Source organism: Typopeltis vanoorti, chromosome 23 (genome assembly GCF_054136105.1).
Source record: "Typopeltis vanoorti isolate ZY-2024b chromosome 23, IOZ_Tvanoo_1.0, whole genome shotgun sequence".
NCBI classification, from domain to species: Eukaryota; Metazoa; Arthropoda; class Arachnida; order Uropygi; family Thelyphonidae; genus Typopeltis; species Typopeltis vanoorti.
The window spans coordinates 76257134-76284029 of NC_143571.1; the positions used below are offsets into that span (position 1 = coordinate 76257134).

Consider the following 26896-nt stretch of genomic DNA (forward strand, 5'->3'; position numbering starts at 1 on the left):
GCAGAAGTTCAGTAAATACTTACCATTATTATTAGCTTTGGGATTCGATTCCTACTTTACTGTTCAGATTTCTAACAAGGACCACTTTTTCTATTTTCTTTATTCCAACAGCCTGTTCTAACAACTCAAAAAAATTCCTCTACTTCTTCCTTAGAAGAACTTTCTGTGGGACTACAGGCACAAATAATTTTCACTATCCGTTTCCCCATTTTGAAGTTTGCCCACATCATTCTATTTAAAACTGCCTTCCAATCAAGAAGTTTATCTTCATGTTTGGTGTTGAATGCTATCACTACTTCTGAAATTTCATTGCCTGAAAATAACATCCTCTACTTATTATTTAGTAAGATTTCACCTGTTTCTGCCTTCCTTGTCTTAGTAATGCCAATTTATGTCTGGATGGTATCTTTCCAATTCTGCAAATTTGACTTCCTTTCCATTAATCCTCCTTATATTGATGGTTCTTATCTTCAGTTCTTCTGGTGATGGGTTTATTCTTCTTCTAGATGTTGAGATGGAGCTTGTTCCAGTAGTTGACTTCACTGTTTGGACTGGTTCCCTGACGAAAACAGCATATACCTTGTTTAACCAGGTGATGCCCCAGCCAGCATGAAATCTCATCATGTTGTACCATCATATGCATTTGTGGTTTAAGCCAACAGAGAGTACAATTTCGTTGTCTAAATCCCAAACTCCAGTTTCCTTGTTTGTTCAGCACCCAGTAGATATCTTTTAGTGGGGTTCACCACATGAAAGTGAGGATTGGACATTAGGTCAGAAGCCCCAATCAGTTCTCCACATTCCTGAATGGCGATGTGGAGGTCTCCTACCAGTTATTTGGCTCTTAAGAAATCCCATATACAGGGTGTTCGGGATAAATTTGACATATTTATAATTAATTATATTTTTCCGTAAGTTACATGTATTAACACACACTTCTCTTCATTTAAAAGTTTGGACCCTTCTTCATTCATATACAAGATGTCAGAAAGGATGGATAGCTGGAACCCACCTGAATCATGGAAGAGAATAACTTGTATCATGATGATTCGTGCCCGCCATCAAAATAAGGATATTACGACTGCTGCCCAATGCTCCCTGAATACAGTAAAAACAATCAGGCATGAACTAGAGACTTGCAATGGTGACTACGAGGATGTAGCAAGAAGAAAGATCCCTAGCAGACGATCTGAATGCGTTCGTACAGCAGAATTCCTCGCAAATCTGCAGGAACAGGTGTTGAAGAACCCTGGCATTGGAATTCGGGCTTTGTTCGTGGAGTTGCTAACTGTAGTCAAGCCCTGGATAACAAGGGTAGCCAATGGTAGGCCGTATGTATGGCAGCAGGATTCGGCCCCTTGCCACACCTCTGGGAAAAGTCAAAAATGGTTGTCTGAAAATTTCTACGACTTCACCAGTCCAAATGTTTGGCCTCCAAACTCCCCCAGACCTTAACCCCATGGATTATTTTGTATGGGGCGCAGTTGAAAAAGACACCAATCGCACTTCCAGTAATACAAAAGCCCAGTTAATGGATAAAATTAAAACAGTTTTTGCGGCCCTTCCCAGGGAGACTGTAGCATCAGCTTGTTCGAGGTTCCGAAGCAGAATTGAAGCTGTGATCGATGCTAATGGTGGTTATTTTGAGTAAATCTTGTCGATAGTATTGTAATTAACTCTGCCTGTAATGTTTTTTTGTCAATTCATTAAATTTAATAGATACAAAGAAGATTTTCTTTTTCCTTACGAAACTGTCAAATTTATCCCGAACACCCTGTATATATATATATATATATATATATATATACTGAATATAAATAAATAAAAATAAATAATGTAGAACTGGGACCTACCTTTTCTTTCACTTTGCTAGTTTTGCCAATTCCCAATCTGAAAAAGTAAAATAAAAAAAAAATAAAAAATAAAAAAAAAGAAGCTGCTTTTAAACCAATAATCAAAATGTGCTAATATAAAAGAAAGCTTTTATACTAAAAAACCATTCTAACGAAAGGCCCATCATCATCTTCAAATTCCTGATATGCATCCTCAGGGGTGTAACTATGATGATACTACAGGAAATGTTTATGTTATTACTAACATCATATCAACTAACTAACTTCCCATATTTTGCAACCTGCTTAAGCCGCAGTTTGCAAAATATATGAACCAAAAATACTGGAGTTCTCCAGGACAACTACCTGACAGGAGTCCAGTATTTTCAGCTATTATATTTTGGTTTTCTAAGGGATCACTTAAGTGTCATAGCTAGATAACTGGGCAGAGACCTCCTGATAGCATTTTAAGAATGCAGAAAACTGACTGGGATTCTTACCTAATATCCAATCCTCACTTCTCATGGTGCACCTCATTAGTAAGTATCTACCCGGATACTGAATAAACAAGGATGAGCTAGCAATTTAGGATTTAGCCAACCAAAGTACATTCTCTATTGGCTTAAATTAAAAGAATGATGGTACAAACAAGATGATAATGAAAGCCTTCCTCTCATAAATAATACATGAATTTTCATTTGTTTCAATGTCATTTGTCTAATCTGCATATACTATTTGTTTAATGATATGTTCAGAAATCTATTACCAATAATATGATTAATTATGAAAATTCTAATAGTCATCTTAACTAGAAGTTTGCAAATACTATGCCTTATAATTGAGTAAAAATAATTTTCACACAATTTTAGACCAACACTTATGAAACCACAAGAAAGATATTTTAGTGTGTGTGTGTGTGTGTGTGTGTGTGTGTGTATAATCAATTATATAGCAAAGTTTAGGTGTTTGGCTATTATTCATGATCTGAATACCATTAAAATGATCTGAATCATTTTAATGGCATTAATCTTCAGAAACTATCTAAAAATCAATAAATCAGGAAATTTATCAAACTGCCTGATATCAATCAAATCAAACCAGCAAGTTCATGCAAAGTGCTAAAGTTTGTATGGTCAGGAGAAACAATTTAAAATTGTAATGAAAAAAAAGAGAGAGAACCCTTCATGTAGAATTAAATGGAAGAAAACAAGGATATTACATAGATATAAATAAAAATATGAATGACTGTTACTGGCATTACCATTAGAAATGAAACATTCCTAATCTCAACACATATGGCTGAATCATTTTATCAGAAATCTGGAAGATTATTTTAAGACTACCTTCTATTCACCTACTATAGTCTCCTATATATCCAAGTTCTAGAGGTTGCACTATGGACCTAGCTCATTTTTTAATAATTTTGAAGCGTTTCCAGCAGTCGCATGATTATAGTGCTTTACATTTTGTTTTCAGAACATGCCAGTTTGAATCCAGTGAAATATTAATAGCATAATAAATTATGTAATTTACTTTGTTTGTACATGGTGATGCAAGTTAAAACAGTTAAATTGGTTTACATTACATGAACAATGAGAAATTTCATGGTTGTAGTGGATCAGAAGCCTGAGTTGTCTCCTACAAATCTTCTGAAAACAATACTGTTATGACCACCTGAGGATGAAATGAATGGGAGTGGCTAATTTACCTTCAGTTGGTAAGCTTTTATAAAGTTCCACTTTCCAGCTACTAAATAAGTACTTGCATTCAGATCAGATTTCAATACAAATCTTTCTGATTTGTATGAACATGACTGAGATATGAAAGTCATTAATATATATATATATATATATATATATATATATATATCAGAATTATCATTCACAGCAAACAGATACCTTTGTCATTCATTCAAAGAGATGTCAATCTGAACTTGTCTATGTAAAGACCGGAGTAGACACAGCCATTATAAAACAGGTTAAGCAAAATATATTCCTTTCAAGTGAAACTGTTAAGTATTTCTAAAAATATAATAGCATTTCTAAATGTAACAGTATTTATATAATAATGCCAGTTACAATGTGGCAACTTACAGTAAAATATTTCTTGTTATTCCTAAGAGTTTTGCACTGCATTTTTTTTTTAAATCCTTAATTCTTACCAAAAACACTATGCAAGTCACTGCTCAGTATAGTTTGCCCATCGTTTGTAGATCTCTCCTTGGCATTTTGCCAAGAATAGTCATGCTGAAGGGGAGAAAGAAATGAAGGATGTACAAATTGGTCGCCAACATGCGAAATCACGAGCTTTCTTGTCTGTCGCTGTACTAGTAATAGCTTGATTTTTGTTGTCGCTTTTTTGCATTTTTTTTTTTAATTATTAATTTGTATGATGGATCCAGTACAGTCAACAAGTTCTGTTGTTAAATGTTGCAGTAGCTCTTGCAAAAGAATATTGAATAATATGCTGACATTCTGTGAAAAAGAATCGTCTCCTTGTTCCCCTTTCTCAAGTCATAAAACGTGCAAGTGCAATTGCGGGCATATTGGGGTCGACTGAATTCGTAGGGAATCAAAAGGTGAAGGTAAGCCAAAATTTAAATCTCATAAAAAAAAAGCACCAGAGTAAAGAAAATCATCAAAACCGTAGCTTTGAATGATTTTGATGTAGACGTTATAAGAAGAATTGTATATACTATCACGAATTTTACGTGGTCGAGAAAAGAGTGCCAACTGTTCTGAAATTGATTCCTGTGCTTAAAGAAAAAATTAATTTTCCTTGGAAAAGAAAACTTTAAGGAAAATACTTTATGAAATCGGATTTTGTTAAAAGGAAACTTATCATGGATCGAAGTGACATTGTTTTATCTATAATGCAGTATTTGAGAGCAATACGACGTTTCAGGGAGGGAAAAAAACCGATTGTGTATCTAGATGAAACTTGGATTGATAGTAATTTAAATTGTGGAAAATGCTGGCAGTCTAAAGAAGAATGTGGAGTGCTACAAACCGGAAATGCCTCGCGGCGCATAATAATTTTGTGTGCGGGTGGAGAAATGGGTTTTTTTACCAAATTCAAACTTACTATACAAAGCCAATTACCATAGGCAAATGAATTCTACGATCTTCAAAAAGTGGGCAGAAAAAAAAACGATTCCAAACCCTCCTAAAAATGCTGTTGTTATAATTGATAATGCTTCATATCACTCTATTCGATCAAACAAAGTTCCAATTGGTCTAATAAGAAGCAAGTTTTTATGGAGTGGCTCTCTGCAAATAACATTTCTCATTCCCCAGATATGCAAAAAATTAAATTGCTTAATTTGGTCAAAAGAAACTCGCCCGCAACTAAACTATTTAAATTCGACACGATGCTCAAAGAGCATGGATTTCTAGCTTTGAGGATATCACCATATCATTGCGATATTAATACTATTGAGTATGTTTGGGCAGAAGTGAAAAGTTTCATTCGCCATCGCAACGTAACTGGAGATACTGACATGTCGAAACTTTTTAAGCTTTCAGAACAGGCGAATGAAAGTATTACAGTTCAAAACTGGGAAAAATATTGCTTTCATGTCACCTCATTGGAAAATATGTATTGGAACAGAGATGGAATTATCGAAGAATTATGCGAACCTTTGGTGATCAGTTTAAGTGAAAGTGATGGCGATTCGGACACCGATTCAGATGACTATGAAGATTAAAAGGATTTGATAATGGTATTTTTTTCCAACCTTTTTTTTGCATGGGTTTGTTAAAAGAGTCACAATAATTCATAAATAATTTATAGGTTTAGGACATTAAAGTGTCTCAGTTGTTCTCTCAACTGTAAGTTTAGAATATCTAGGTTCATTTGAAAAAATTTCTGTTTTTCTGTATAATTATTTTTATTTTATAGAAAACTTTCTTAAAAATAAACTTAGTTAAATTTTTGTTTTATGCTATACCTTTTTTAATTTTGTTAATACTCTATGTACATTTTTCCAACTATTATACAAGCAAAATAGTTACACTTTAAAAACTACAATGTTCGTAAAAGTAAAGCTAAATTTTCCGACCTGTAATAATGAACAAACACATCCCAGAAGACAGATTGATTACCCTATTATCGGAATGGATTCTCCTTTTTCTGACATGTGCAGAAGTGTTGAGGGACTTCTAGTCAGTGGGCAAACTATAACAAATCTCTCTGCTACTTTTTTTGGCTCTAATCCCCTTTAGCTATTATTAATATAGTGTGAATAACAGAGAACTATCATGTGAAACCTGAACCTATTGATTCTGACTAAGCATGAAAATCCATAAAGAATATGCTATGTCTAACTCTTCTTTAGAGAGACAAAGTTGAGGACAATTCAACAGTGTGACAACACAGTACCTGATTAGTATTTCAGACATATTAACATAGTAGTATAAGGACAACAACATCTTCTTCCCTAATATTGGATTTTTATAAAATATACAAGCTCTGGTCCGACCTTACCTTTACCCAGTGGGAACAAGGCTGATGACTTCATAAACAACTGGAAGAAAAATGACAACGTGGCAACAAAACATGGTACAATGACTAGAAAAGAAATATTCTAGTGTGGAAATCAAGCGTTAACAGCCAACTTGAAAACAAAATACAAGTACTGCACAGGGAATGTGTATGATCCATGCAGCAACACTAAAGCCCACAGAGACTTTCAGATCCACTTTACAAATATACGTGGTCTCTGCTCTAACCACAACAGTGTTCACTTCTACCTCCAGTCTGCGAAACCCCATCTGCTTTTTTGGCTAATTTCTCTCTTATTCCATATAAATTTATTCAGTTGACTTCCTACCATACCAGCTTTGTTGATTTTGTTGTCTATTTCCATATTTAATCTACCATCTTCACTAAAAATCGTGCCTAAGTAGCTGAAATGTTTTACTTGTTCCATAAGTTCTCCATTCACAATCAGTTGATATTTTCAATGTTTCTGCCTATTTTCATTGTCTTTTTAATGTTGACCTTCACATACCATAACTATTACAACAGTTATTCAATTTAGTCAGGGAATCTTGCAGCGGATTTATTTAGAAGTATAACATCATCTGCATAAAGCAAAGCTTAACACCTCCAAATTTGATACCATTTTCCTTCATAATGTGATACATATAGACAATGAATAACAGAGGGGATAATGTACATCCTTGTCTGACACTAGATTTAACATTAAACCATCTTCCTGTACTCTTTTTTCTCAATTTTTATGAAAAATGCAAACACTGCCATTTTAAATGTTTGCCAAATGAGAACTATGCATCACATGTGGCTAAAATTTTGCCAGGGATCATGAAAAAGATGATATGTGCCAACATTGGTATGAATGAACGAATTGTGTTGCTGTCTACTGGAAATTTACCAAACTTTTCAAACAACTCTTGAAAAGGCTGAAATTAATCTGAGTAATGAATGACCTTTTCCATAATGCACAGCAATATATATGGATGTGTGTTGCATGCTACAGGATACTCTACATTCTTAGATACAAGGTTATAGCATTTGTCTAATGGAAATTCAAGTTTTCCCATCCACAAAACGCCTTTAATAGCATACTCAGAAGAATGATTGTGTTCTTTAGGTGGAAAGACCTAGGTGTGAATCCCATCAAGGATGCAAGAAGCATTAAAATTTTTGCAAATGAAGATGAGTTTAACTTTCTGGTTTGTTAAAATTATAGCCAAAGCAAATAAGGTTACAAGACTAGAATATGATGTCTAGTAATTATTATTCTAATCAGTGTGACTGTTTATCAGGTGCAAAACCCATGTTTCTGGATGTAAAAAGATCCTGCCACTTCCGTAACAAAATGGGCTAATCTCCTTCAATTATCATCATGTGTCTTCTCCATCCAAGAGGTTGACTACCATGATGTGACTCATGATTGACTATGGACGTAAGGATAATGTGGTAAGGACCCCATCTCTTCCAAACTGTTGTAAGTATTCATGGCTGTAAATCTATGTGTGTTCACAGAGCCAGTTTACTTGATCTGAGTGATGAAAAACCCTCTAACACTGTGTGAGACTAGCTAACTCACCTTTAGTAGAAAGAGATCAGATAAAGGTTCCTCACATCATGAACGGGTAACGAACCCAGGTCTTTCTGGCAGAAGGGCTTTGTCTATACTGAATGAGCTATGGGGGCTCCACCTTCAATCAAAGTCTTTAAAAAAGATTCTCTGCATCCTTTATTTAAAATTCAAACACAGGTCATTCCAACCAAACACAGTCAATATATCAGCTGAGCTATGGAAGCTCCAAACAAAGGTGAGTTACCAGGGATTGCTCCTCCACAAAACTGGAAATGGCCTGGCAGACAATGGGGATATGGTTACTTGTCGTATCCAACATATTATACAAGTCAACATATTGGCTGCTGCCAAGTATGTTGGATATTAACAGCTCTTACTCTCCATTCACAGCAAGCTTAATTGCTGTGAATGGAGAGTAAGAAGACATTTTAATCCTGGTTATGTTAGAGTGGAGTTTGTCCATTATAACAACTGTTCCTGTACACCCTCACTGGCAGAGTGGTTAGCATACCCACACTCCAACCAACAGGTTGCATGTTCAAATCCAGCTTTGGGAATGGATGTTTGTGATTGTCTTTAGGTAGAGATGATCATTTCTGATGTGCCATTGACCTGCTTATTGGATGTCCGAGATGGCTTGAAAAAGTTCCATGTTTGGTCTCTAGAGCAGGGTTCCAGACTATGTAAAAATAAAAATAAATAAATTAAAAAAATTATTAAAATATATAAAATTGATAAAAATGATAAAAAAAAAAAAAAAAAAAAACCTTAGCCCATCCACAGTACAAAATGTACTTCAGGTTTATAATAATCTTTCATGGGTGAGAACCACACATGAAAAAAACCTAACTGTATGTAGTTTAAAGGTGGTGTAATTTAATCAAGTATCATATCTTTTTGTTCTTATGATGATGTGAGTCAATATTGCTAAAAAAAAAAAAAAGTTAAAATTTCATGCAGCAAACTTCATTTAGAATTGCTGCACTGATATTGTAGGGATTTGGCTGAGACTTTTTTTTTTTTTTTTTTTGGTAGTTTGTTATATCGATAAGTTCTCTATAATGTTTTCTTCATATTTCTGATATGTACCCTCAAATGTATACAAAATCCTAAGACAGACTCCATGATTAAGTTTTCCTGTCAACAATTTTTATCGAAATCAGTCTGAAATAAGGTCTGCGAACAATACTATTTTTAGAATCAGTATCAGTTATAAGCACTTCCCCACCCTCAACAAATATGGCTGCATTAATCTGCCAAAGAGGAAAATGGTGGAATGATAGTGGACAGTGTGGCAGAGCAGTGATCATCAAAATACTTACATAGAAGGCATAAGGCACAGAACATGAATGACATTGGAGAAAGTGACTAGAATGAGTCTAATAAGAGATCTGCCAAGTGGATTGCATTTTCAGATGGCATCAAGCACTTTTTAAGAATGTTTCAGGTACACCTAAACCTGAGTACAGGATTCTAAATCTGGAATTCATACATGTCAAGATTCACACAGGTGAGAAGTGGTTTCCAGAATAGAAGAGGACACAAAGTCTTTGGGCTTCGGATGCCATGAACAAAATATGCCTATGCCAGAGGTTCAGGTTAGTCCAAGATGTTAAATCTAGTGATGCTGCTGTTGTTTGAATTGGCAGCCGAAACAACTAAGACTATGAGACCAGTGTATTATGTAAATGATGTATTCTTCTAGCTAGTTTGCTTCTTTTGTGACCATATGTGACCAACTAACTCATTTTCAAATGAAAATGCACAAAAGTTTGTAGGCTTACGCAATCACATATTTACATCCTAGATGAAATTTGAACCCGAGTCTTTTCAGCCAAAGGGCATTGTTGATAGCAGCTGAGCTATGGAGAGAGCCTCCATTGTTCAGTTGGTATAGGCAAGCCCTTTCGTTGGAAAGACCCAGGTTCAAATCCCATCTGACATGAGTAACCTTTATCAGGGGTTTTTAATCAAATGATGAGTTAGCCAATTTCATATAGAGGTAGAGGGTTCCCCTCCTGGAAACTGGTTTTTCATCCCTCAGAATAAGATAAACTGGCTCCACTAACACACAGATCTAGACATGAATACTTACTCTTAGGGAATGCAGCAGAGGAATGACAAGCTGGCTGTATTAATTGCCTACAATATCTAATTAGAGAACTCACTCCATCTAGGATGGACAAGAAAAGGGGGAGATGAAACTACAGATGTTCCCAGCAAAATCTGATCCAGGCTGGAGATCTGAATGCTATTATTAAAGCCGAATGGAAATGAAGTGAGGTCTTCCTTAAGAGAAATAAGACAGGACTGTTTGTAGCAATGTAATTCACTAGCACGTCCTCAATACCACTGGAGAATGGTAAGGAGGTCAGCACCCAAGGCATATGGAAGAAACTTGAAGTTTGGATTATCTGACCACTGAAACGTTTGTTAGAGAAAGATGAAAATGGAGTGTGCTATCATTAGCACAGTACCCAAAACTAATAAGAGAAGATCATTAATGTACAGGAGAAAGAGCATGGGTGAAAACAGAGCTCTGAAGTGCTCTGTCATCAGTGGAGAAAAATGAAGAGAGGAAACACTTCATTTTTAGGTAGATGCCAAAAGCATGATAGCTTGCACAGATATGTTATACAGAACAGATGTCAATTATGGAATACAATTTTTAAATAAAATAGGGGAACATCATCTAGACCACATCTATGTGGTCTAGATGAGAGGAGGAAGTGGAAAGATAGAAGTGTCCAATAGTCCTGGAGAGGAACCAGAAAGCTCAACTACCACCCAAACAAGATGTAAGTTCTCTATACTTGTCCTTAAAGAGGGATCCAAATTTTTCAATGTTCCCTCCAGGACAATGTGGACTACAATGAAAGCTGAGATCCATGACCTGTGAAATGCAGAACCCAGGCTTGTCAGTGGGTGGGGTATTGGATAAAGTGGTGGATGAAATGAGAGTTCATAGTGTAAAGTATTGTGCAACTGGTTCTGTCTAGAACTTTAAAAAATAAAGTTTTAAAAAATAATTGCAAATTCATTATTTTCTGTAGTGATCAGGATGAATTCTATTGCATAACTGCAGTTATTTTATTGTTTAATCCTGTTATATGTTATTTCCCTTAGGAAATGTACCCTGACGACACCCCTTGAGGGTACATATCAGGAAATGTATGATGATGGTAATCCAAGTGGTAATTAATTATCTAGATAGATATTATTGTTAGTATTAACTAAGAACAAAAAAGTACTTACTTGGGTAAACCTTTGTTCAATCCTTCTAGCATAATACAAGCTTTACATATCTGCTGGCTGGAAATGTAACCACAAGATTGGCATATACCTACATATTGATAGATTAGATTACTGAAAGGGCTTATTAAAAAAAAATTTACTAGATACAAAATTATTACTACAGAGTAAAATTTCTTAATAGTAACAAAAGTTTTTTTTAATACTCCATGTATTAATAAAAACTTTACTGGATAAGAATTCATCTGGTTTTTATTCGATTTTTCTTTGAAATTTTTCTTTCTTTGCTATCAGTTGTCCACAGTACTTAACTACAGGCAAATGCTCACTTGCAGAGAATTGTTATGTTAGAAGGTTTGTCATAGTGAATGCCCTTTATATATATATATATATATATATATATATATTAGGGTTACCAAGTAATTTTATAAACTTGGTTATTTTACTCCTAATCCCAAGTAAGCAAACAGTCAAGTTTGCGCCTGAACGTAGTTCAAGTCTAAAGGTGGTGCAACACCAGGGCAACTCATTGTAAAGGTGGGTAAAGCTCTGATCACTATTCTTAGTATTTTCCATAATGTAAAGCACATCTCACTAAGAGATGTATACTGCAATACATTATGGGTGGGGTCACTATCCAGATGGTTTCAACCTTTTTTGATGTCTCCTCAGTGAGTAGCTAGACCCTAAATACCAAGGTTTTAGTAATACAGAGCCTTATCAACTTTACCTATTCAAGTTGCTACACAAGGTGTTTTTATTTTGAATAAGAATCTCTGGAGGAGATATAGATGTAAATAAGTTTTTTTACTTTGGGAATAATGTATATTTCTGTACTTGGGATTAGGAGTAAAATAACCAAGTTTATAAAATTACTTGGTAACCTTAATATACATTATTCCCAAAGTAAAAAAACTTATTTACATCTATATCTCGTCCAGAAATTCTTATTCAAAATAAAAACCTTGTAGCAACTTGTATAGGTAAAGTTGGTAAGGCTCTGTATTACAAAAACCTTGGTATTTAGGGTCTAGCTACTCACTGAGGAGACCTCAAAAAAGGTTGTGCTTTACATTATGGAAAATACTAAGAATAATGATCAGAACTTTACCCACCTTTACAATACAATGAGTTTCCCTGGTGTTGCACCACCTTTAGACTTGAACTACGTTCAGGCACAAACTTGACTGTTTGCTTACTTGGGATTAGGAGTAAAATAACCAAGTTTATAAAATTACTCGGTAACCCTAATATACATTATTCCCAAAGAAAAAAACATTTATATAAATACTTTTCAATTAAGGCAAAGCAATTTCAAAAGATTTCCTTATCAATCTTGCAGCTGAAAATTTCTGCCATAAATGCATTTAATTAGTTATACTGATTAGCCCTCACTCATACGTTTATTCACTTGTAAGGGACTACTTAACTGATGTAGATATGCCATTATGATGTATAATATACTACCACATATATATATATATACACACACACACACACACACAGTTAGTTTTCAGCTTACGACTTATGACCACTTGTATTGACAAAGGCCATCCAATTAACACTTTCACCAAATACCACCTCACTCCTGAAAGCCATGGACCAGCGTGTGCTATTTCTGTCATTGAGGCATATTATTTAAGAAATTATCAGGATGAGAAAATCTTCAGAATTTTGGAAGGAATATAATATCGATGTAGCATGGAGTGAGGGAACACCAGTGTATGCTGTTTCAAAGAAGTTGCTGACTATGCATGTTCATACATTCACAGGATTCTACAAAGTCTTAAGACATCTTCAGAGTCAAGTGTCTGACTCTGATGAAGATGTCCAACTCCTTAGCTAGCAGCACTATTTTGTCACCACTGAAGATGTACAGCATCTGTTGGAAGCTCTCAAATGAAAACTTGTAGAAAAAGAAGAATACAGCAATACCTCGCATAGTCTGGATAATCGGTTCCACCGATATCCTGGACTGTTTGAAACCGGACTAATCAAGGAACTAAATACATACAAAAAATGATAATTGGTTCCAAAAAAAATATTCTCCCTGTTTTTCAATAAATAAAACGAGATTAATAAATTCAAATGTCCTTATCAAAAATAATTAAACAAAAAAATACACGTTTTTCGTAATTTATTTTTTATTCTCTAAAAATTGCAATATCGATGTCTGCACATTTTTCTTCTTTGGTTTTTTCTCTTCATACATTTCTTTGTACAATGAATTGTATTGTTTATCGTTCGGCAAATTGTAAGGCTACGTTCAATATTGGGATCAACTTCCATAATATGCTAGCAGCAGTATTTTGTCTGACAAGGTTTCAACCATTCCAATAATTTTTGATAGTTGTTCAGCTGTTAATTCTCATGCAGGCACTTCAACACAGTCGCCATTGTCTAAGTTGTCCTCCAGCTCTTCATAAGCTCGTTGCTCATTCATGTTAATAAGTGTTTCATTATCCAGTTCATTAGTGTTCGATTCAATGCACTCAATTACGTTGATGGAATCTAACTCTTTGAAACCAAGTTGCTGTCCAATTTCCACTATGTTATTAGTGACTTCAGCAAAATGAGTTTCAAAACCAATGAAATCATTTGCTCAATGTGGTATGATATGTTTCCATACTGCTCGCCATTAATTCATGCCATGCTTCGTCTATATTTTCGATAACATTTCTGATGTTTTTGTAGCTCTTCCAAAATTCCGCTAAAGTAGGCGCATTTTCTCCTGTTGTAGCTTTTATGGCTTGTGAAAAAGTGCAGTGCAAATAATAGGCCTTAAATGTCGCAATGGCACCGTGATCCATTAGTTGGATCACCGACATTGTATTTGGTGGAAGTTAAGTTATTTGTACATTTTCATTTAAATCACAAAGCCACCAGTCGGATGACTGGGGGCATTATCTAAGATCAATAAAATCTTAAAATCTAATCCTTTTACTCTGCAATAACGTTCTATTGTAGGGCAAAAATAGTTGGTGAACCAATCTTCAAATAAAACTCATGTGACCCATGCTTTCTTATTTGAACGCCACAGCTGGGAGATTATTTTTTGATACATTTTTAAGAGCTCTAGGATTTTCTGCATGGTACACAAGCATCAGTTTTAATTTGAAATCCCCTGCTGCATTTCCACCTAATAACAGTGTGAGATCGTCTTTTGAAATTTTATATCCAGGGCATGACTTTTCATTGGCTGCTATAAAAGTGCGTGACGTCAACTTTTTCCGGAATAATCCCATTTCATCAACATTAAATGTTTGTTCAGCTTTGTAGCCACCATTTTGTATGATTTCACTCAATTCCTTCGGATATCTTCAAGTAGCCTCTTTATCTGCACTGGTAATTTTGCCAACAATACGAACATTGTGAATACCAGTTCGTTGCTTAAAACGAAAAACCACCCACGACTTGCCGTAAAATTTTCATTAGTTCCCTCACCTTCATTTTCTATATCATCAATAGTCTTCAAGTCATTGTAAAGACTTGATGTTTTGGCTTGTATTTCCATTTGACTAAGCAGAACTCACTTTTGAGTTAAGTCTTCGATCCATATGGATAACAGCCGCTCCATATTACCATTCGAGTACTTCTGGTTTTAGTCACTATTTTTGATAAATAAAAAGCCGTAGTCATAACTTGCGATTTGCATTGATCTTTTTTTTTTTTTTTTTTTTGATAAGTTTTCGAACTCATGACTTGTCCATTCTGTTTCAAGGCCTATTTTAGCAAAAGATGCACCTTCTTCATGGAGCTTGATTATATCGAGCTTTTGTTCTAAAGCGAGCCATTTACGTTTCTTGGTGACAGAATCACTTTCACGTTTTCTTTTTGAACTCATTATGTAGTTTTTTTAAATGGGATTAAAATTTAATTATCACAAATTCAACATTACAGTTCACAAACATCAACTGCGTACTCCTACTATACATAGCTTACACATTAAGATGTTGAACATGATGCTGCATTTACATTCTCGCCGAGTCTAGGTACATACATATACAATGGGGAACCCCCGAAAAAATTGAAATATCGTATCGCATAACTTTAAAACCGCACAAAAAGAGACTTGACTGTATAAAGGGGAAAAACTGAACATTTATGTATAAAAAAAATAATTTTGTGTACTAATTTTTTAGGATTTAAAATCGGACTATGCGAGGTATTGCTGTACAGGGAAAAAAAACAAAACAGAAGCACAGGCTACTTCCCCAAAAAAGTTAACACTGAAAAAAACTGGCAGAAGCATTTGCTTCTATTAATAAGGTTTTGGTTGTTGGAGGAAATGGATTACAAAATGGAGAGATTTAGCAAAGTATACAGGATAACATGAACTGCAATTCTTAGTACAAAGAAATTTATGCAGAAAAATAAAACTTTGCAGACTAAATTTGTATGTAATGTAGAAATGTTTAAAGAAGCCCACTCCTGCTTTCACCCTTGAAGTTGTGCCTAGAACTTCCACCGCTAGTTATGTATCTGGGGAATGATCTCTAGAACACTGTTTAAATTCCTGAATTTGAAAAATTTTTTGTTGATTACCTAGTCTCCACTACCTCTTCTGATGATAGATACAATTAATAAAATAGCAACTTTGAAGAATTACCCTTGCTCCACGTTTCTTGATGAATTATTTTCTTTGTAAGTGCACAGAGGAACTTTCACTCACGTTTTATTATTTATTATAGTATTGTATACAGAGATTTTGTTATGATTTGTACATTGTATCATTTCACTATAATTTTAGATGATGATGATGATGAACACTTTAGCATTCAGGCATGTTAATTATTAACATATCCTTATGGTTCATATGGTGATTTCTGAGTCACAACCTTTCTTACTTATGACAAGATCGTTGTAATGGAATCTCATTAAGTCAAAGACTGGCTGTATATGTATATAACACACATTAGACTACAGCAATCATTAATTCAAAGCTAATTTTTGGTACTGCCATTTTCTCTTCATTATATTTCGGTGCTCACTAAAATGGACCACAAGAACAGTTTGTTATAGCGAATTTTCTTGTAGCACAGCATTACATATGAGGGTGTGCTGAAAAGTTGTGATAATCACCATGAAGGAATTCAGGTAGAACCATGTAACTTAAACATTATTCTACATAAACAATAAATGACATGATAACCACAGTAATTAACTTTAATGAAATGAAAGTACAAATAAAGATTAGACATCATTCTACATATTCCCCACAAAGTGTTATATACTTGTTACAACACTGTTACACCATTTGCAATCCTTCGAGAAAAAAGTCCTCCCTTGTTGTACAAACCAGTCCTCAACTGCAGATATGACCTCATCGTATCTGTATAGCATATCAAATTTTGTCTGGTTAATTGGGTGGGTGAGGCAGACATTGAAAGCCCAAGTTGTGTATTGTCTGTTGGGTTTCATGAGCAGTGTGAGCAGATGCATTGTCTTGCAAAAGCAACATGATTCTGCTCAGTTTCCCATGAAGTATTTCCAGTACCTCCTTCAGAACTGTTGAATAAATTGCTACTGCTGTAACAGTTTCACCATTTTTGAGGTACTACTTGGTAAGGATTACACCATCCATATCCCAAAAAACAATGGCAAAAACCTTCCCTGCTGACTTTGGGATTGGAACTTCTTTGGCTGTGGAGAAGTTTTGTGTCTCCACTCCATTGACTTGTTTGGTATCTCGATCATAATGATGAATCTTGTTTCATCAACAATCACAATACAAGCAAAAAATTTGCACCTGATTTCTCAAAATGAACCAAAATCCCTTGAGAAGACAGCACACATTTTCTCTTTTGGTCGACATTCAAACATTTCATGACCTACTTCACTGAAAGCTTCTGCATGTGGATGATGACCCCAACTCATTCCCTGGATATCCCCAGAGTCTTTGTAATGCTTTTGGCTGGTATTCGAATATCATCAAGGATCATGGTATGTACTGTATCAATGTTTTCAGGTGTGATTGCTGTGGAAAATCTACTTGACCTGGGGACATCTGTTGTCTCACAATGCCAGTTTTTAACTTGGCCATCCATCTGGCAAATGTTGGATATGCTAGGGCACAGTCTCCTAAAGTCTCACACAAAGTTTGGAGAATCTCGAGTGCAGACTTTTCTTGCAGCAAAAAATAAATAAATAAATAACTTGATGACGACCGGCACCTGTTTGTCTTTGAATTTCTTCAAAAGCTCTGACATGTGTTCTTATATATCCTAAAAGGAAAAGAACAAATTATTACAATTTGATGAAACATGGGGGGGGGGGGGGGTAAAGGGTTTTAAGATATGTTCTTTCTTGTGGTTATATCAGTTGCCTTAATATAATATTTTTCTAGGTATTTATCAGAACATTTCAAACCCTCCCTTGTACAGAGCTTTGTCATGGTGAGTTTTTTTTTTTTTTTTTTAAATAGTGATGTTTGCTATAATAAGTCAAATGTATTATGCTTAGCTGCTTGTAATGTTCACGTCTTCTTCATCTTCCTTGGCCCCTTTCCTACTGGTATCCAGTTAACTTCTTTGTTGCCCATCTAGTATTCTACATTCTTTCTATGTGATTTTTCCAGTCTTTTTTCCATTGCCAATCTTCTTCCAATCTTCAACACTTTTTTTTTTTAATCCAATGGCTACAACCCATATAAAATAGATAAAATGCTGCTTACCCACCAGTGTCTCCTGCAACTAAAACACAAGATTAGTTAAATTAAAAATTAGCTTTTAATCCTTTCCCAGTGCTGTAAATATTCCATTAAACTTCCAACATCAAGATAAAACAGAAGCGCACAGCAAAACTATCCTTATATTCAAGATGCTTTAGAAAAGCTAAAATTCTCTGCATTATGTGATATGATCTCCATACTACTTTCAAACCATACATTTAACTAACAACCTTCACCTGTCATTCCTCCTAAAAATCAGGTTCATTGTGACCACACCTGTTTCATGTGTAGTTTATGTTGAAAAACATAAAAACTACTTTTGTGATCATTTATATGGCAAGTCAGGGATGGCAGATCAAGCTCTGCACAATTCTTTCGCAGAGAATTAAATGGAAGATGACAACTGTGCTGTACAGTAGTCTCTATAGGTCTGTGAACAAGACTATTTTTAGAATCAGTATCAGCTATGAATCACTTCCCCACCCTCAACAAATACAACTGCAGTAATTTTTCAAAGATCTGAGGAATTGTCATTCTAAGACCACAGTTAACCTGACTTTTCTGAATTAAGTTGCTTCTATCCAGTTCCTAGGGCACCTTGTTGGAGCATTATTCTTTTTCAGTTACCATTTAAACTATTTTTATAATGTTCATAATAATAATAATTATTATTATGAACAATAATTATTCTTCATAATAATTTTTTGTAATGTACTAGATATTTATTTTACATCATGTGGATTTTCTAGCAATTCTAATTTTTTCCCTTCTGTTAATATTTTCAACTAATAAAGCAATATATCAGCATATCTGATTATTCTTAGTTTTTTAATTTTTATTCTGTTTATTTATTTTTTTACTGTTTTATTCATCACTTTAAATAACATGGTACTCAATGAGTTACCCTGTCTAATGCCTTCGATTATTTTCTATTATTCAGTGGGTCTTGGGACCATTAATTATACACAGTTAACTATTAATTAGGACTGTTATCCCTCTCTCTCTCTGTGTGTGTGTGTGCATCTTTAATTAGTCCTGCATTTGTTTTGATTATATTACTTTTAATATGGCTATTACAGGTGACTCCCATTGTAGCATACATTATACTGCTTTATCAAAAAAAAAAAAAAAAAGTCCTGACAAAGCCCATAGGAATAATGATATGCTAAAGCATGGTTCCCAACCTTTTTTTTTTTCCCCACTTGTGTATCCCTTAGTGGCCTATTTTCATAAATTGTACCTTTCATATTAGCACAATGTTTAATTAGGTATTGTTTCTGGGAAAATTCCCATGCTACTTCTCTTAAACACTACTACTATTATTATAGCTATTATAGCCTGTTTTTGTTTAGGAGTGTCCCTTATTTTAAATACATTGGCTATTTTTACTCAAAAAAATGTATATATATATATATATATATATATATATATATATAAGGGCATTATGGGTGAGTATTGAAGGCAATTATAGCAGAATAAAAGAGGAGGAAAAATTTTTGTACATACCTTGTTTTGATACTAGGATGTCTTCAAATTCCAGCTGAAGGTTGTTTATAACAAGGGTGAAGGGAGCGCGAGAAGAATAAATTGGAAACCCGGGTTTATTTTAATAATATACATATAAATATATATATTATTGTGTTTAAGGGGGGATATTTTTGGGAGAAGGGGAAGGGTTTTACTTATGGGAAAATTGGGGCAGGGGATGTTTAATTAATATCATCATCATGCATATCAAGGATTTAGGCCTAGCATGGCCTGTTCCAGCCTTAGAAGGCATCGTTGAATCGTTTAAGAGGTATTGTTTCTGGAAGTTTAATTAATATAGTTGCTATTATTTGAAATTTATATGTTATAAATAGCCCAAACTTTAAATATATTATTTCAAAAGTAATGTGTTTTGAAATAATATTTATAAAACACACAAGACATGTTCAACTGATGTAAGATACAGTCGTAAATATGGAACTGCATTCAGCTTATTATGGCATTTATTTTTTTTTTTTTTTATAAAGGTATAAGAAGAGAAAGCCCTCTCCACCAGTTCTCCACTCAGTCACAAATACAGAACTCCACCAGTTCTGTATTTGTAAATGGCAACAGAAACTTACGCACCTTGTCAGAAGGCTGTTCATATTATCTACTGATGTCTGCCCAAAAGCTTATAAGGAATTTTTCTTTAAACACAGCTTTTAAAGTAGTATCATTTCAAAGTTCGATCAACTTCTCTTTTTCCTTGATTGATAATCTGGCAACTCGGAAGTATTCTTCTTCAAAGGGATTTGCAATCAGTTGTTTTCTTCTACAAGTTTTGAGAAATATTTCTGAAAGATGATTTTAGCACTTTCAAGTGTTCAGTTATTTTCTTACTTATTTCCTAGGAGAGCTGTAGCTTGTTCGCAGAAACTGTGTAAAGTTTCAAATACCTCAGGTTGACCTTTTTCAATACATAACCTCCAAAAATCAAATTTTTTTAATCATAGATTCAATTTTGTTTGAAAAATTTCAAGATCGTTATCGAATTAATCATCATCAAATTCCTGATATGTACACTCAAGGGGTGTACAGTATATGATAGTACTGCATGAAAAACTTGTACCATTACTAACTTCCTACCTGCAATTTCCTCTAAATCAATCTGTTATCTGTCAAGACTTCAACATTATCAGATATAAAAGATCTGATAATGTTGAAGTCTATATTTCTATCTTCTAAGGCACTTTTTACTGTATCAATCCACCTAATCTTTCCTCTCCCACTGTTTAAGTGACCATACCACCTGTGATTAGCTCTGCTAACACATTCCTGGATGCTAACAATATTAAGTTCTTTCCAAATATCCTTGTTTTTAATATGACATTGCCACTAATGCCACCTGTTCACCCCTCTAATCTTTCTCAGGACTCTCATATCTGCGGTCTCTAGTGTGGTCAAGTGTTTTATATCTAACCCAGCTCTCAGATCCATAAGTTAAAACTGGTTTGAACACTGTATTGTATACAGCTAATTTAGTGTTTTGACTAATTTCTCTCTTATTCCATATAAATTTATTCACTTGATTTTCCTACCATACTAGCTTTGTTGATTCTGTTGTTTATTTCCATATTTAATTTACCATCTTCACTAAAAATCGTGCCTAAGTAGCTGAAATGTTTTACTTGTTCTATAGGTTCTCCATTCACAATGCAGTTAATATTTTTAATGCTTCTGCCAATTTTTATTGTCTTTGTCTTGTTATTGCTGACCTTCATACCAAATGTATTACAAAAGTTATTCAATTTAGTCATTCAATCTTGCAGACTTGTAGCAGATTTATTTAGAAGTATAACATCATCTGCATAGAGCAAAGAGCCGAGATTAACATCTCCAATTTTGATATCAGGTTTAATACCACTTTCCTTCATAATGTGATCCATATAGATAATGAATAAAAGATGGGAGGGACAATGTCCTTGTCTGACACCAGATTTAACATTAAACCATCTTTCTGTACTTCAATTCTTTTGCTGACTTACAACTCAAATAAAGACTAAATATTGCTTGATATAATGCTCCATTGACACCATACAACTGTAGCATTCATTCTGAACAGCTTCTCTCTTGGCACTTTGTCATGTGCCTTTTCCATGTCTTCTTCTTCTTCTTTTCAGCCATTTTCTGTCCACTGCTGGATTAAGGCCTCCTCCAGTTCTTTCCCCTTTCTCTGTTCTTGGCAATGGTTGACCAATTTTTCCCAAGAAAATTTGACAGTTCATCACTCCACCATCTTTTAGGACGCCCTCAGCCTCTTTTCCCTTCCTTTTGAATGCAGTTCGTTAGTATGGTGGTCCATCGCTCATCTTCTCTTCTGGATAGATGTACGGACCATTTCCATTTTAGTTTCTTATGGTGAAGATTGATGTCAGTGACGTGAGTCTGGTTTCTTATCTTTTAATGTGATGTCTTGCATCAACCTCTCCATTTTTCTTTGAGTTGTTGTTAGTTTATTTGTCAGTGCTTTTGTTAGCAACAAAGTTTCACAACCATCTGTGATGACTGGAAGTATACATTGGTTAAATGTCTTCGTTTTTAAACAGAGTGGGGCATCATTGTTTTGAAACATTTTTCAAAGTGGGACATCATTGTTTTTCCAGATCTACAAAATTTAAATACAGATCTTTGTTATATTCCCATGATTTCTTGTCGTAAAGTGAAAATTTGATCCTGACAGCCACTATTTGGGCTTGAATCCAGATTGTTCTTCACCAAGTTTCCCTTCCATAATACCTTTCAACCGTTTCTCAAGTATACTTGCGTAAATCATACTAGGAATACTCAGTAGGAAAATATCTCTGTAATTCTCACATTGTTTTATTTCCCTTTTTTATATATGGGTACTAGCTCTACTCCAATCATCCGGAATTCATTCCTCTGTCCAGACCTTCTGAACTATGCAGTGCAGCCACTGTAAGACTTTTATACCTCCATACTTGAGCAATTTTGGTCGAATATCATCTACTCTTGCTCCTTTCCACATTTCAGGCTTTTGATGGCTTTTTCTACTTCAAGTAAGGATATGTATTCCTGATAGCATGCCTGTTGAGTGTTTTTTTACAACTGTGCTGGCATCACTGCTTGTTTCATTTAGCAATTTTTCGAAGTAATTACTCCATATATCAAGGATATCTTTTTCACCAATTTTCATGTCACCTTTATCATCTCTAATTCCTTTTACCGCACTCTTTCTTCCATTTCTGAGCTTTTTAAACTGCTTCCAGAATATCTTGCCACCTTCTTGATATTTATTTTCTATATTCTCACCAACGTTTTCCAATGACTTTTATTTAGCTAGTTTTACACAGTGTTTACCTTTCTTACATTTCTCTCTGTATTCTCTAAGAGCACAGGCTGACTTATTTTCCAGGAACTTTTGATATGCTTTCTTCTTTTACTTCACTGCCTCTTTAACTTCCTGTGTCCACCATGGAGTTCTGATTTTTCTATCTTTACAGACTTCACCACATTCCTCTCTGGCTGAACCTCGAAGGTTTGGTTCCTGCTGTCAAACTCTTTCATTTTTTCTTGAATAATGTTTGCGTATTTTAATCTGCAGTTCACATCTGACAGCTGCTCAACTTTTATTCGCTTTAAAACTTTCTTACATGTTCTTCTTTTTAGTATGAAATTCAATTTTATCCTGCTCAAGACTAAATGGTGATCACTTCCAATTTCAAATCTTCTGTACATTGCAGTGGAAAAACATAGTCAATGAGACTTTTCTTATTCATTGCCTCTTCTCTCCATGTGAATTTGTGCACATTTTTATGTTGGAACATTGTATTAGTAATAACCAGTCCATGTCCTGAGCAGAAATAAAACAGGTATTTGCCATTATTATTAGCTTTGCTCTTTTCTCTAATTTTTCCCCAAATATTTTTATATATTGACAATCACTAACTACTTGGCTATTTAGATCCCCAACAAGGATCAACATTTCCTTTTTCATTGCGTCAGTAGCTTTTTTTAAAGACTCAAAAAATTCCTCCAGTTCTACCTTAGTAGAACCTTCTGTGGGAAGGCAGGCACAAATAAGTCATCATCATCATCATCATCAAATTCCTGCCATGTACCCTCAAGGGGTGTACAGGATATGACAGTACTACATGAAAAAATTACATCAATACTAACTTCCTATCTACAATTTTCCTCAAAATCAGTCTGTTACTTGTCAATACTCCAACATTATCAGATCTTATATTTCTATCGTCTAAGGCACTTTGTACTGTATCAATCCACCTATATCTTGGTCTTCCTCTGGGTCGTTTTCCTGCCAACCTGGCAGAGAACACTTGTTTTGCTAATCTTTCCTCTCCCATTCTATTTAAGTGACCATACCATCTGAGATTAGCTTTGCTAACGCATTCCTGGATGCTGACAATGTCAAGTTCTTTCCTAATATCCTCATTTTTAATATGATATTGCCATTGATGCCATCTGTTCACGCCTCTAATCTTTCTCAGGACTCTCATATCTGCTGTCTCTAGTGTTTGGTCAAGTGTTTTACTTCTGACCCAGCTCTCAGATCCATAAGTTAAAATTGGTTTGAACACAGTCTTGTATACAGCTAATTTAGTGTTCCGACTAATTTCTTTCTTATTCCATATGAATTTATTCAATTGACTTCCCACGACACCAGCTTTGCTGATTCTGTTGTCTATTTCTATATTTAGTTTACCATCTTCAGTAAAAATTGTGCCTAGGTAGCTGAAATGTTTTACTTGTTCCACAGGTTCTCCATTCACAACACAGTTGACATTTTCAATGATTCTGCCTATTTTCATTGTCTTTGTCTTTTTATTGCTGACCTTCATACCATATCTATTACAACAGCTATTCAATTTAGTCAGAGAATCTTGCAGACTTGTAGCGGATTTATTTAGAAGTATAACATCATCCGCATAAAGCAAAGAGCTGACATTAACATCTCCAATTTTGATATCAGGTTTAATACCACATTCCTTCATAATGTGATCCATATAGATAATGAATAACAGAGGGGATAATGTACATCCTTGTCTCACACCAGATTTAACATTAAACCATCTTCCTGTACTTCCTTCAATTCTAACTGCTGACTCACAACTCAAATAGAGACTAAGTATTGCTTGATATAATGCCCCATTGACACCATATAACTGCAGCATATTGAATAGCTTCTCTCTTTGCACCTTGTCATATGCCTTTTCCAAATCGACAAAACTTAAATACAGATCTTTGTTATATTCCCATGCTTTCTCGACTATTTGTCATAAAGTGAAGATCTGATCCTGACAGTCTCTATTTGGCCTGAATCCAGCTTGTTCTTCACCAAGCTTTTCTTCCACAATTCTTCTCAACCGTTTCTCAAGTATACTTGCATAGATCTTGCCAGGAACACTCAGTAGGGAAATACCTCTGTAATTCTCACATTCAGTTTTATTTCCCTTTTTATATATGGGTACTATGAGAGCTCTACTCCAATCATCGGGAATTCGTCCCTCTGTCCAGGCTTTCTGAACTATGCAGTGCAGCCACTGTAAGACTCTTATACCACCATACTTCAGCATTTCTGGTCGAATATCATCTACTCCTGCTGCCTTTCCACATTTCAAGCCTTTGATGGCTTTTTCTACTTCAAGTATGGATATGTATTCCTGACTGCATGCCTGGTCAGTGTTTTTTATCACTGTGCTGTCATCACTGCTTGTTTCATTTAGCAGTTTTTCAAAGTAATTACTCCATACTTCAAGGATATCTTTTTCTCCTGTTTTCATTTCACCTTTATCATCTCTGATTCCTTTTACAGCACTCTTTCCTCCATTCCTAAGCTTCTTCAACAACCTCCAGAATATTTTGCCACCTTCTTGATATTTATTTTCTATATTCTTGCCAATGTCCTCCCATGACTTTTGTTTAGCTAGTTTTACACACTGTTTAGCTTTCTTACATTTGTCTCTGTATTCTGTAAGAGACAAAGCTGACTTATTTGCCAGGAACTTTTGATATGCTTTCTTCTTTTCCTTCACTGCCTCTTTAACTTCCTGTGTCCACCAGGGAGTTCTGATTTTTTTATCTTTGCACACAACCTCACCACATGCCTCTCTGGCAGAATCAATCAATGTTTCCTTCAGAGTTTGCCACTGAATCTCCAAGGTTTGATTCCTGTTCTCAAACTCTTTCATTTTCTTTTCAATAATATTTCTGTATTTTAGTCTACAGTTTACATCTGAGAGCTGCTCAACTTTTATTCGCTTTAAAACTTTCTTACATGTTATTCTTTTCAATATGAAATTCAATTTTATCCTGCTCAAGACTAAATAGTGATCACTTCCAATTTCAAATCCTCTGTACACCCTGGTGTCCTGCACCAGGGAGAAAACATCACTATCAACAATAACATAGTCAATGAGAATTTTCTTATTCCTAGCCTCTTCTCTCCATGTGAATTTGTGCACATTTTTATGTTGGAACATGGTGTTAGTAATAACCAGTCCATGTCCTGAGCAGAAATCCAACAGATATTTGCCATTATTATTAGCTTTGCCCTTTTCTCCAAATTTTCCCAAAATATTTTTGTATGTCTCACAATCATTTCCTACTCTACTATTTAGATCCCCAACAAGGACCAACTTTTCCTTTTTCATTGTGTCAGTTGCTTTTTCTAGAGCCTCAAAAAATTCCTCCACTTCTACCTTAGTAGAACCTTCTGTGGGACCATAGGCACAAATAAGTCTCATTGTCCAGTTCCCCATTCTCATATTTGCCCACATTACTCTACTTGAGATTGACTGCCATTCAAGAAGATTAGCCTCGTATTTTGTGTTGAATACTATGGCTACTCCTTCTTTTCCTTGATTGTTATTGCCTGAATATAACATTTTGTATTTATTGCTCAGAAAGATCTCACCAGTTTTGGTCTTTTTTTGTTTCAGTCACCCCTATTATGTCGATCTGGTACTTATCTAATTCCTCAGCTAGCTCCATTTCTTTGCCATTCAGGCTTCTTACGATGATAGTACCGATCTTTAACTCTGGTGATGTTGAGTTGGGGTTTGTTTTCAGATTTGTTCCAGTAGCTGACTTTTCGCTGTTCGCCCTGGTTCCCTGGCAAAAACAACGGGGGCCTTGTTTAACCGGGCGACGCCCCCAGCCGGCATGAAATTTTGTCATGTTGTACCATCATTTTTTATTTTGGTTTAACCAATAAGAATACAATTTGGTCGGCTAAATCCCAAATTGCCAGCCCATCCTCGTTCGTTCAGTATCAAAGTAGATACCCAACAGGGTGCACCACGAGAAGGTGAGGATTGGATATTAGGTCAGAAGCCCTGGTTGGTTCTCCGCATTCCTTTAAAGGCTATGTGGAGGTCTCCTCTCAGTTATACAGCTTTGACCCTTAAATCTGAACACACACCCCAAATCAACATCAGCAGAGTTAAAGATCGGTACTGTCAACATAAGAAGCCTGAATGGCAAAGAAATGGAGCTAGTGGAAGAATTAGATAAGTACCAGATCAACATAATAGGGGTGACTGAAACAAAAAAAAGACAAAAACT

The 26896-nt window shown here is 35.0% G+C and overlaps 1 protein-coding gene across 1 annotated transcript in view; it reads right to left on the reverse strand.

Moving 5' to 3' along the window:
* Window positions 1-26896, reverse strand: part of Ctu1 (Cytosolic thiouridylase subunit 1) — a 175315-nt gene that overhangs the window by 23024 nt on the left and 125395 nt on the right. Inside the window, exons 13-14 of the mRNA XM_090412633.1 lie at window positions 11155-11242; window positions 1854-1890 (exon numbers count right to left, since the gene is read on the reverse strand). Coding sequence (XP_090268759.1) covers window positions 1854-1890; window positions 11155-11242 — 125 coding nt within the window. The remainder of the gene's footprint in view (window positions 1-1853; window positions 1891-11154; window positions 11243-26896) is intronic.